Consider the following 13,364-nt stretch of genomic DNA (forward strand, 5'->3'; position numbering starts at 1 on the left):
TGGGCTAAGAATCATTTAAGGGTGGGTGACTATAAAAGAATGCTGATTTCATCCATTTTGCAACGTGACACCTCTTGGAGTGTGGGTAGGTTGAGAAAAAATGTGTGTGTCGATTGAGTGCGTACTTGCTTATGAGGCTGCTTTATTCCCCACCATATATTAGCACACTGCCTCCCTGGAGCACCACTTAACTTCTGGGAACAACTGGGCACACGGAGTGAATGTTAAAAAAGAAAAGTCTTTCTTAAGAATTCTTCACCTTTGAATGCTTTCAGAACCACTACCCACAGAGTAACATGACTTCCTTGCTAGCCGTGGGAGAAGCACAGAAAGACCACACTCTGCCGCCTAGGAGCTCGCCCTTCACTGGTCACCCCGAATCACTGGGTCAATCATGCTTTCGGCTTCTGGCCAAATGAAGGGTGAGATTTAAAAACAAACAAAAAAAACCCCCAAAAACAAACCATAAAGAGGAATCATTTGTAAAAATTTCCCAGGACAAAGATCATTGTGAGGGATTCAGGAAAGAGGAAAAGTGCAACTTCTCACCAATGCAACAGATCTGGCCTTAAATTTCTCCTCCTCCACCTCCCATCATTAATTCCAGGGGTGATCTGATCTGCTCTACTTGTGCAGCTCCAATATCCACAAGGAGGGGTGGCTCTCAGCCCCACAACCCTTAAGCACATATTTATTTATTCATTCATATTTATTAATTTATATTTAGCCTCTAAATCTCATGGCTTCTTTAGAGCCGCTCTGATATTTTCTTCCTCTGGACCCTTCCAGACTATCGGCATTTTGAGCTTCAGAGAGGGAAAAATTATTTAGAGCTACATTTCTCTTCATTCTCGGCCTCTACGGGCCGAGTATTTTGACATTCACGGCAGAACTTATACATTTACTCAGCTCTGTCCACAAGGGAATGGAGCCCAGGAAACTGAGCGAGAGGATTAGGACTTGAATAGATTCTTCTCTTTTTAAAGTGTAAGTTTTCTTTGACTACATCCCCAGGTATCAAACACGAGGATGTAAAAGCTAGGGAAATGGGTTTAGAAACAAAATCTTATCTTGTTTTAAGACTGCCTGAATTTGCAGTTTCTTTTTTTTTTTAAATGGCATTTGTTAACCACTTACTATGTGCCAGGCACTGTACTAAGCACTGACGTAGTTACAGTTTAATCAGGTTGGACACAGTCCCTGTCTCACATAGGGCTCATAGTATTAAACCCCATTTACAGATGAGGTAACTGAGGCCCAGAGAAGTTAAATGACATGTCCAAGGTCCTTCTGATTCCCAGGCCCATGCTCTGTCCACTAGGCCAAGTTGCTTTCTCTTGCAGCAAAAATACAATTATTTCCATCACACCTCTCTCCCATCTTATTCCTCTCTGTCTCTCTCTGTTGCGCTCACCGAAACGAAAGTAAAACAGAGGCCGGGTTCCTGCGGTGCTGGCCGCCCGTTCTCTGGCTGCTGCTTCTCGGATGTCACACACCCCGAAGTTGGTGGAGCGCAGCATTCTTCTCGTGGCTCCTTCACTGTGCTGCAGTCTACACCGAACCGCGGCAGCTCCGTTCGCCGCTGTAACAAGTTGAAAAAAAACTAATTAATTCAAGTTTAGTTTTTTTTTAATTTGTTACAGCGGCCAGCGGAGCTCCCGCCCCCATGCAGAACAGCACACACAACACACAAAGGACTACATGACACAGCCAATGGGGCTGCCATCGTCGGCCTCCCTGCCAACGCTGGGGTTGACCATGGGGGTGATGCCGGCGGCTCAGGGTCTCTCCTCTAGGTAAGCAGGGGCCTGCCTCTGTTTCACTTTTGTTTTTCCAAGCACGGAGGAAAAAGCCACAACAACAGCGATGACCACCAACACAACACCGACTCCCCCCACCTCCCCGAGTTTCACTTCCTGAAAAGAGGGAGTACAGGGAATTGCGTGATGATGACATGGACAGATGTTTGAAGGAAAAAAGATATGTTCCTAAAATTCCTCCCGCTTGCCTCCTGATGGGCAGATATAAAAGCAGGCAACAAGAAGCAAGAAGTTTCTGGTCCAGATTCCACACCTCCAACCCAGGAAATAAGGATCTCTGATAAAGTCAGTGAAATCTGAGAAAACAACTTAAAGTAATAATAATGGCATTTGTTAAGTGTTTACTATGTGTCAAGCACTGTTCTAAGGGCCGGGGTAGATACAAGGTAATCAGGTTGGACACACTCCCTGTCCCACATGGGGATCACAGCCTTCATCCCCATTTTACAGATGAGGGACTGAAGCACAGAGAAACAACGTGACTTGCCCAAGGTCACACAGCAGACGAGCACCAGAACCGGGATTAGAACCCAGGTCCTTCTAACTCCCAGGCTCATGATCTATCCAGTAGGCAATGCTGCTTACTTCCCTTTCAATCCATTTCAGCTGGTGCATTTAGCTTCAGAAGCCATGAAAGGCAACAACATCATAAAAGAAATGACCAACCCAAAAGAGGCCCAAGTAAACCCACTTTAAGCCAAGCGTGGAGCAGGAGCAGCCTAGCCACCGGCCTTTAGACTGTGAGCCCACTGTTGGGTAGGGACCGTCTCTATATGTTGCCAACTTGTACTTCCCAAGCACTTAGTACAGCGCTCTGCACACAATAAGCGCTCAATAAATACGATTGAATGAATTAGCAATTAGCTTCAGGACGCTAGGCGATAACCAGTCTCCTCTTGATGCACGGAAATATGGTGTTATCTTCTGAGGTCTATGGGAATGACCCAACCAACCCAGTTACAAAATGACAACACACTGAGGATTGCACTAACATTCTGAGAAAGTGGGAATGAGGCAGACACTGACCATCATGGGAGAAGAATAAAGAATGCGTGTTTCTACATAAATCACAGTAGAAAAGACAACAAATACGATTCTGTAACCCCAGAATTATTAGGACTATAGAATATTTTCTGGTTTCCAACCATAAAACCTACCATTTACATGAAAACAGCTGTGTAACTTTTTTGTGGGGTAAGGGTACAACAGGCATTTAAAATTGATTTGTTGATCCAAGATGTTACACATCTTAAAATACAGAGTGGTTTTAATTCTTTAATGGTGTTTGTTAAGTGCTTATTAGGTGCCAGGCACTGTTCTAAGCACTCAGGTACAAGCGAAGTAATAAGGTTGGAGACAGTCTATGTCCCACACGGGGCTCACAGTCTTAATTCCCATTTTACAGCTGAGGTAACTGAGGCCCAGAGAAGTGAAGTGACTTGTTCAAGGTGACATAGCTGACAAGTAGCAGAAGTGGGTTTAGAGCCCAGGTCCTCCTGTCCCAGGCCTGTATTTTATCCATTAGACCACACTGCTTCTCTAATTTCAGATTAATATCATTTTCAATGCTAAGAATGTTCCTACGGTCACATGAAAAATGTTAACTCAAGAAATAAAGGGGGTTTGGCTGAAAATGCATGTCCAAATATTCAAAAATGTATGTCAAAGAAATCATACTTATACTGTAAGTCACAAAGTGAATGGTACATGTAACTAGGGTATAAAAAGGTTTTCTCCCTCAAATGAGACCTCTCAAGACCTAAAATTGAGATACCCCTCTTCTCCCCGATAACAATAAGGGTATACATACCTGGAGGCTGCGGAAGGTAGGCCCCAATTAATTTTGATCTCTTCTTTTCATACCCTTTCTGTGTGATGTCACCTGAAAAGAGAGAGGAAAGACAAAAGAAATGTGCTTAGTCTTTGCAATCAATGGTATTTATTGAATGCTTACTATGTGCAAAGCACTGTACTAAGAGCTTGGGAGAGTAAAGTACAACCAAATTAGCAAGACAGGTTCCCTGCGCATCACGAGCTCACAGTCTAGAGGACAAAACTAACCACCACCCGCTTATACTGTCCATTTGTGCTATTAGAATGTACAAATAAAAGCTTGGTGTGACCATCCTACCCAGAAAAACCTCAATTACCCTAGAACCATTTAAGTGAATAAACACCCGGTAAGATTTAGTGTCAGGGTGGGCAATCCAGGGGGCGGATAGCTTCAATTTTATTCAGATACGCTACCACCCAAAACCTCACTGGGTTTTCATTAAGATACTCAGCGGTGGATTTTACAGAATGTTTTAGGCCTGTAAAAGCTGGTAGAATGCATTACTGATTAGGATCTTCTCTTATTAATGGAATTTTCCTATCAGCGTACAAGGCAAAATCATTTCAAACAACAGTTATATTATTTTTATAATGCAGACACTTGGCTGCTATTAAAAGATGCACTTCAGGAAAGTCATGATACCCCTACAAATACCAACCATTAAAAATAATTTGCTCTTGAAAATCATGTAACTAAATTTTTCAGATGAAGAAAATTCATCTAATTGGTATGCTTACCGGCAGATTACATTTTTTCAAAAATGATGAGCCCCAAATATTTTAAGATAAATGAACCTCTGAGAATTCACAAAACATTAAAAATTTTTCTCAGTACATAACCTGACCTCGGTCTCATCTTGGATTTCTTTTATATGAAGTGGTATTTTTGTACTCCTTTCTAAATGTCCCACATAACTGTCAATACTTTCAGTTTATATTAACAGCTGAACAATATATGATACTGATATTCTAGACTATCCCAGTGTTTGGCACATAGTAAGGCCATAATTATTACCATTGACATTATTAATAATAGTATTAATGGTGTTTTGTTAAGTGCTTACTATGTGCTAAGCACTGTTCTAAGCACTAGGGTAGATACAAGATAATCAGGTTGTCCCACATGGGGCTCATAGACAATCCCCATTTTACAGATGGAGTAACTGAGGCACAGAGAAGTTAAGTGACTTGCCCAAGGTCACACAGCAGACAAGTGGCGGAGCCAGGATTAGAACACACATCCTCTGACTCCCAAGTCTGTGTTCTTGCCACTAGGCCATGCTGCTTCTCTTAATATTACTATTAATAATAATGACAAACAAAGGTACTGATTCAAACAGAATTGAGGTCAACTTTTTAAAGACACATAAATCCATTTTTTTAAATATACTGACAACTGAGTGGTATAGCCTTAATAAATGTGACTTCAACAACGTAACTTTCAATAACTCCGCTTTTTCTGTTCAGCCTCTCCACAACACCCCCAAATTTACAATTTCAGAGGGAAACAAATGCTCAATTCCAATTAAACCCCCTGGAATGGCTGGAATATACACAATTTCTAAACGCACTTTGAATGTGAAATAAGTTGGTTTTCTACTTGACAAAATCATTGCTGATAGATAATTGCTATTGCTGAGTATTTAGACAACAGTTTCCATGTACCAAGCACTTTACAATTGCTTTCATTAGTTATTGCTCACTAGGATTGTTCATCCCTATTTTTGTGCTTACTCCATTATGACCTTTACATCAAAGACTTTTTTAGGCTGTCTCAATCTCAAAACAGGAACACACAAACACACACCCCCTGGAATCCCTTTGTGATTTCAAAAGAAAATGAAAAGGACGAGTCACTGCTCTGATGCCAAAAAACAGAAAAGAAAAACATCAGCTGCTTTTTGCCGGCCATGAAATGTTTTCTTTCACACTTTTTCTCCTTTTCCATTTCTCCTTTCAGACTAATGCATCTAAAACATTGGAGAGTTTGGAAAAAATATATATATTGGCCACAACTGAACAGGATGGAAACAAATCATCTTTAGAAGTGGTGAAATCACTGGACCTTGCCCCTCCCTAAAGTGATTAATTGGAATCCACTAGACATCTATCGTTTGATTTTCCCCCATCATTGGGAGCAAGGAGATCTGGTGTTTGCCCACGTCAGCCTTGGTTGCCTGGGGCAGGGGTGTCACTAACCAACTAATTATAAGTTAGCTCTTTGCTAATTAGCTCTTAAGCCAGCTCAAAGAAGCTGGACATAAAAATCAAGCTACACCACGGAGCTCAGCCACATGATGGTGAGCTCGGCCTTCTATCTGGGCTTCCACAGACATGTGGACTTCCCACTGGAAGGACAGTGGGAATTTGTAAATTTCAAAGCCATCTCCCACTGGTTAAAAGGCATCTCCTAGCTCTCATCCGTAATTGTAGCCCTGAAAAAGCAACTCAAACAAGGCCCCTTCCAACACTGTGGACTCGCCACCACACTTCGTTCTGCATTTCCACAGTTCCAGGAAAATAATAACATCAGTCTATTTAAATCTTACAGTTGCCTTAATTCTTCGACCAGTTTAAAAAGTCAGGACCACATGCTGCTCTTCTCCATTTCAAAGGTCTAAAGGACAAACCTTGAAGGAACAAAAGCACAAATACTGAAACAGGAAAATCCCATTTGGGTCACTCAGTAAAACCCAGCACATCATTTGGACACCCTATGCTTCATTTTCCTTCCAAAGTCACTCAGAGGAGCATTCACTACTGCATGGCTCCAGGAAAAATTGTGGAGAATTCTGTAGACAAAACCACGATGAATCCAAGACCCCAGCCAAACTTAGTTTGATTCCTCACGCATGTTTCTGCAACAGTACGGATCAAAACCCCTCCTTTACTTATGAGAGGGAGCTGATAAAACCCCCCAGTTAGAGTTCGCTTTTAATTCATTTCAAAAACAAGAATAATTTTGAAGAGGGCTCAAATTAGGAAGACTTAAAATCTAAAGGATGGAAAAGTTAAAATCACGGAGACTCCACACTCCCATATTACCGAGCATCCTCCTTGGAGGTGATGATTGTCAGTGCACGTAAATTCAATCCTTTGAGCTTATGTATACAATCCTACTACTAACGTTCTCCCATCTGAGGAGAAGGGGAAAGTGGAGATATGATCTTGAACACAGAGATGGCAAGGTATGTGTGATGAACAAATGACAAAAATGCCACGTGGCCTGGGGAGACAGCATGGCAAAGTGCATGGGCCTGGGACATAGAGAACCTGGATTCTCACCCCAGATCTGCCTCTTCCCTGCTTCGGTGACCTTTGGTGAGTCACTTACTTCTCTGTGCCTTGATATCTTCATCTGTAAAGTGGGGATTCAATACCTGCTCTCCCTCCTAATTAGACTCTGAGCCCCACATGAGACAGGGACTGTGTCTAACCTGATTATCTTGCTCTTAGTCCAGTGCTTGGCACACAGTAAACACTTAAATACCACAATTATTAAAACATTAGGGCACTATTCTAGAGTTGCACAACGTCCACCTCCCATTTGGCATCTATGAGGACAAGGAAGGGATTAAAGTGTCCTAGAATTTGGGGTGTCCTTCTCACGTGTCTCAGAATCCTGCATGTCCCAGGCTGACACGTATCAAGCTGGCCAGACACATTCAAACATTTAAAATGTGCAGAGAGCTCTGGGGAATAAGAAAAGCTAGCCTCCCAGTCTACCAGGCCCAATTCCAAGACATTTGTGTATTTTTTCTTAAATTTCCCAGGTCATCAAAAATTTGCCTCTGATCTGGCTAAAGGACTTATGGTGAGTCTGACTATATGCGGTTTATTTTTTTTTTTAAAGGAATCTTCCCTCTGAACACCTTGAGAAGATTCACAGGAACACTTGCCATTTGTTCCTTTTCAAGCCATGGAAAAGCAAAACACAGAAGCTGGCCTTGGAAGCTATGTTTGCAACCAAAGATAAGGGCCCTTATTTCACTTAAGGAAAGACCCCGGGGATGGCCATCATTGTACTTTTTTATTCTTTTTTTTAAATCATATTTAAGCACTTATTATGTGTCAGGCACTGTACAAAGTGCTGGGGTAATAATAATGATGGCATTTATTAAACACTTACTATGTGCAAAGCACTGTTCAATTACAAGCTAATCAGGTTGGACAGTTAATGTCCCACATGGAGCTCATAGTCTCAATCCCCATTTTACCTATGAAGTAACTGAGGCACAGAGAAGTGAAGTGACTTGCCCAAGGTCACCCAGCGCACAAGTGGAGGAGCCAAATCAGAACCCAGGTCCTTCTTACTCCCAGACCTGTGCTGTATCAACTAGGCCATGCTGCTCCTCCATTCTTTCCTTGGACGTGTGTCACCAGGGGCAGGAGCTGAGAAAGTCATTAGTTATTGAACTGAAGGGATGTTTAGGCAGAGGCAGCGGCAGTAGCAGGCTCAACCTGGATCCAGCATGGGGAAATATATCTCCCATCAGGATCTATTCTCCTGCTTTCAGACTGGGCCTGGTCCCAGGTCTGAACTTAAGTAAGAAACAGCATGGTATAGTGGATGGAGCACTGGGAGTAAGAAGGTCATGGGTTCGAAACCCCACTCCACCACTTGTCTGTTGAGGGAACTTGGGAAAGTCCCTTCACTTCTCTGGGCCTCAGTTACCTCATCGGTAAAATGGGGATTGAGACTGTGAGCCCCACGGGGGACAAGGATTGTCCAACCCAATTTGCTTGTGTCTACCTGACACCCAGTAAGTGCTTAACAAATACCACAATTATTATTCATCATCATCAATCGTATTTATTGAGTGCTTACTGTGTGCAGAGCACTGTACTAAGCGCTTGGGAAGCACAAGTTGGCAACATATAGAGATAGTCCCTACCCAACAGTGGGCTCACAGTCTAAAAGGGGGAGACAGAGAACAAAACCAAACATACTAAAAAAAATAAAATAAATAGAATAGATATGTACAAGTAAAATAAATAGAGTAATAAATATGTACAAACATATATACATATATACAGGTGCTGTGGGGAAGGGAAGGAGGTAAGATGGAGGGATGGAGAGGTGGACGAGGGGGAGAGGAAGGAAAGGGCTCACTCTGGGAAGGCCTCCTGGAGGAGGAGGCCTTATTATTATTAATAATTGTTAATACAAGCAATTACTATTATTGTTTGGTGCAAAGAATAGCCCACATGCAGCCAGCCTCACCCACTGGCAGAGGTTACTGCTATTTTGTAGCCCTGGCAGCAGGGCTGGGACTGGCTGGCAGAGTGAAGCCTAATGGCAGAAACTGACTGACAGCTGTGCCTGGAAGCAGACGTGACTCAGGGAGCAATGGCCCAGTTGTGGAGGGATAAAATCGATGCCATTTGTGAAGAGCTTAAAAAAAAATCCTGCTTCAGGATGAGGAATATCTAGGGACATTTCTTCCCACCAATAGGTTTCAGCCCAAGTGAAACAAAAAGCTAAAAGCTAATTGAGTCCTAATCCAAAATAAGAGAGGGAATCATCACACAGGACTGGCCAACACAAACTTGTCTTTTACAGGAGCCTCAGCACCCCGCTTTGGGTTTCTCAGGAAGAAAATGCTTCCACCGGCAGTATCTGGACAGCATCTTCCTTCCTGAATGCACTCTCAATTGTTAAGACTTGACCTCACCGGTGAATTACAAGGGTTATTGCCCTGGAATCACCAGTGAGCTCTTAGGATACGGCAGACATCTCTATTAGAAAAAGCAAAAAAAAAAAGTAATTTCAAGCTGCAGTATCAGCTGGCTGTTCCTTTATCTCTTCCGGCTCGGGATGTGCTGTGTGCACAGATTAATTTCACTTCAGAGCACAGGGAACACCAGGCAAGCCAGAGACCAAGCGAGCTACTGCCTAGAAGTACAAACATGTCTATGTAAGAGTTCAAAAACCATTTCAACTTCCACAACCAACTCACTTTCAAAGGGGATGGCTCCTGGAGGATTTGTTTCATGGTTTCCCAAATTAGAAATAAAAAATGACTTTCATTGTGGCATTTCTTAAGCACCTACTACATGTCGAGAACTATGTGCCAAAGCCCTGGGGTGGATAGGAGAGAAAGGAGCCAGATTCAGTAGCGCCTGTGAAATCTGAAAGGGAGAGGACAGCTCTGAGACATTAACCTAAGATCCTCAAGACTTGAAACTGCCTGGCTGCTCTCAATAGTCCTCACATTCACAACAGAAGCAATGACTTAATTTCCTGTCATAATGATAGCCTTTAATAAGCACTTACTATAGTCCAAGTGCTAGGATAGATGCAAGGTAATCAGATGGGACGTGGGTGATATCCCACATGGGGCCACAGTTTAGGAGGGAGGCAGAGTAGGTATGTTCATTCAATTCATTGATTCACTAGTATTTAATGAACGCTTACTGGGTGCAGAGCATTGTACTAAGTGCTTGGGAAAATACAATGCAACAATAATACAGAACAACAATAGAGAAGCAGCGTGGCTTAGTGGAACGAGCATGGGCTTGGGAGTCAGAGGACATGGGTTCTAATCCTGGCTCTGCCACTTGTCTGTTCTGTGACCTTGGACAAGCCACTTAACTTCTCTGGGCCTCAGTTACCTCATCTGTAAAATTAGGGTTAAGACTGTTAGCCCCATGTGGGACAAACTGATTACCTTGTAAGCACTTAACAAATGCCATTATTATTATTATTATGACCCCAGCACTTAGAAGAGTGCTTGGCACATAGTAGGCGCTTAACAAATACCATCATCACCATCAACAATAAACAATGACATTCCCTGCCCACAACAAGCTTACAGTCTAGAGGCAAGCTTATATGCTATGGGCAGAGAATCTGTCTGCTAACTCTACTGCACTGTAATAATAATAACAACAACAATACTAATAATGGCATTTGTTAAGCGCTTACTATGTGCAAAGCACTGTTCTAAGCACTGGGGAGGATGCAAGGTGATCAGGTTGTCCCATGTGGGCTCACGGTCTTAATCCCCATTTTACAGATGAAGTAACTGAGGCACAGAGAAGTTAATCTATTCTATTCATTTTATTTTGTTAGTATGTTTGGTTTTGTTCTCTGTCTCCCCCTTCTAGACTGTGAGCCCACTGTTAGGTAGGGACCGTCTCTATATGTTGCCAACTTGGACTTCCCAAGCGCTTAGTACAGTGTTCTGCACACAGTAAGTGCTCAATAAATACAACTGATTGATTAAGTGACTTGCCAAAGTACTCTCCCAAGTACTTTGTACAGTGCTTGTCCCATAGTTAACACTCAGAAAACACAAATGACTGATTGGCATCTTATCCCTATTTTACATGTGAGGCAACTGAGGAACAGAGAAGTTAAATGACTTGCCCGGGGTCACACAGCAGGTAAATGGTGGGATGCCATGAACCTGGGATGCCTGGCTCCCAGTCCTGGGCTCTTTTCAATAGGTCAAGCTGCCTCTGTGTTTGGGATGCTCAATGAGCCAGTTCAATCTTCTACATAATTACTTTCAGGAAGCTGCAAGGGATCTTAGTGGTCTAGAACGATCAATGTCCCTGCCAAAAGACCAAACTCCTTGCAAGTACTAGCCAGCAAGTGTCCTTATGAGCAAAACCTGGCTATGTATATATGTTTGTACGCATTTATTACTCTATTTATTTTACTTGTACATATCTGTTCTATTTATTTTATTTTCTTAATATGTTTTGTTTTGTTCTGTGTCTCCCCCTTCAAGACTGTGAGCCCACTGCTGGGTAGGGACCGTCTCTATATGTTGCCAACTTGTACTTCCCAAGCGCTTAGCACAGTGCTCTGCACATAGTAAGCGCTCAATAAATACGATTGATTGATGCACCTGAAAGCAGTGACGATTCCCTTCATTTCAACTAAACACACATTTTATTTTTTTGATTAAAAATCCCTCTTCCCCAACACATTAATGAATAGTTATTCACTGCCCAATAGTTTTAATAGTGATTCTCTCATATAGTCAGTTCTTCTAGAGCTCGAGTGACATTTTTGATGAATTGCATGCTACAGAAAACGTGCACTGCATTACACAATTCTAAACCAGGTCGGCATACAATGTCAGACAAACATTCCCTAGTTCCCTGAAAGGGTTCTACCACAACGTATAATTAGAAGACAGGTTCTGGGAGAACTGAATGTGCTTCCGGCTGGGCATCCATAGCTTCCAATTTCTGGAAGCACCATCCTCAAAATGAAAAGTGGAGCCAGGATAAGAACCATGGCAATTCTTCTTAATCAAGGAGCTACAGTAAGATAGGCACCTATGAATCTAGCATTCTAGAGTTTCAAGTGAACAGGAAAAGAAAAAAACAAAATAAGAGTTCTCCATGCTCTTAAATGAAAGCACACTGATTTTTGAGTTAAATTATGGGTCAGGGAAATCTCCGCTCGACACACAGATAACACGATTTTAAGTGTGTGTGATGAGAAGAAAAAATTAAACTTATTCAAGGAGGTTGATAAGACCACTACATTTCCAGTTAAAAGTGGGTTGCAAAGAAGGCTTTCAAGCACAATTTAAGGTTTCTTCACTATTTCCCAACTAGTTTTCCAACCAGTGGAAATGATGCAGTTTGTGATCAGTGAGACCAGTATTCACAACCAATAACTCATCTCAATCACCTTAAATGAATGAAATAATACTTTTCAAAGGCACTAAATGAGCAGATGTACAAATAGTTTGCCAAACCACACCTTTTACATCTTCCTCATTATTTATTTTCCCCACGTAATGATTCAATTTGGGAGCAGAGTTGTTTACTGCTAATGACTAAAGTTCAGTGTCATCTTCCTGACAATGGGGATTTGAATGAAACCAAGCTCCTCTTAAAGAAAACCGTGACTCATTTTCATCTCCCACTCCTAAAGCAGACAGCCTTTTTGTCTGGTCTTCCAAAAATAGGTGGTGAGGGAATGGGATTCATTTTGGAAGAAACGGGCCTCAGAAGGTGCCAATTAACCACATACGCAGACTGATTACACACGCCAGCCTCACTGTTCCCCAGGCCTTGTTAGTATTAAAAAAAATTAACTCGGCGATATGACTTGTACCTTGGTTCGTTGGATTCCTTTTCGCCATTTGAAAAACTAATTACCATCAATGTGACTGGAGAAACCGTCAAAACTAAACTATTCAGAAACACATTGGAATTTACTGCTATTAAACAACTGAGAATTCAGGAGCTTTCAATACCGAAGGCCATGGATTGAGTTTTGGTACACACTACGGTAAACTTGCTGCCCAGTGTTAAAAATAAATCTTGTCCACAAAAAGAAGAGCAAAGGAAAAATGGCTGCATTTCAGTAATGGAAAATGTAGAAACAATTTTTTTCTAATGCTTTGGAACTGGTGAAACACTGGAATTCTATAGTCTTTTGAGTAAATGAGTCCCCATATTTAATACTGTTTTAAGACAGTTTTCCTCAAAACTATGCTGGTTAAGGCTTGATTCTCCTCAGTTCAAAGAACTCTCTTTGCCCTGGATTCCTTGGGCAAAGGGACTGAAAAGTCCACAAAAATCACCTATTTTCTAAGTTATAACCACTTTGGGCTCCCACCTTAACCGCCGGTAGCTGACCTTACATGTGCTTCAGGATATAAAACAACTGAAACTGGACTTGGGCAAAGAAGTTCTTTGACCCTTTAAAACTGAATTTTGCTCATTAAACCCAAATTT

The 13,364-nt window shown here is 42.0% G+C and overlaps 1 protein-coding gene across 4 annotated transcripts in view; it reads right to left on the reverse strand.

Moving 5' to 3' along the window:
- Positions 1 to 13,364, reverse strand: part of DIP2C (disco interacting protein 2 homolog C) — a 421,221-nt gene that overhangs the window by 165,031 nt on the left and 242,826 nt on the right. For 2 of the 4 annotated variants that reach the window (XM_038755480.1, XM_038755479.1), the window contains exons 2-3: positions 3,631 to 3,702; positions 1,415 to 1,582 (exon numbers count right to left, since the gene is read on the reverse strand). In XM_038755480.1, coding sequence (XP_038611408.1) covers positions 1,415 to 1,582; positions 3,631 to 3,702 — 240 coding nt within the window. The remainder of the gene's footprint in view (positions 1 to 1,414; positions 1,583 to 3,630; positions 3,703 to 13,364) is intronic. The other 2 variants (XM_038755482.1, XM_038755481.1) reach the window with 1 other exon arrangement.

The sequence above is a fragment of the Tachyglossus aculeatus genome, chromosome 13 (genome assembly GCF_015852505.1).
Source record: "Tachyglossus aculeatus isolate mTacAcu1 chromosome 13, mTacAcu1.pri, whole genome shotgun sequence".
NCBI lineage: Eukaryota > Metazoa > Chordata > Mammalia > Monotremata > Tachyglossidae > Tachyglossus > Tachyglossus aculeatus.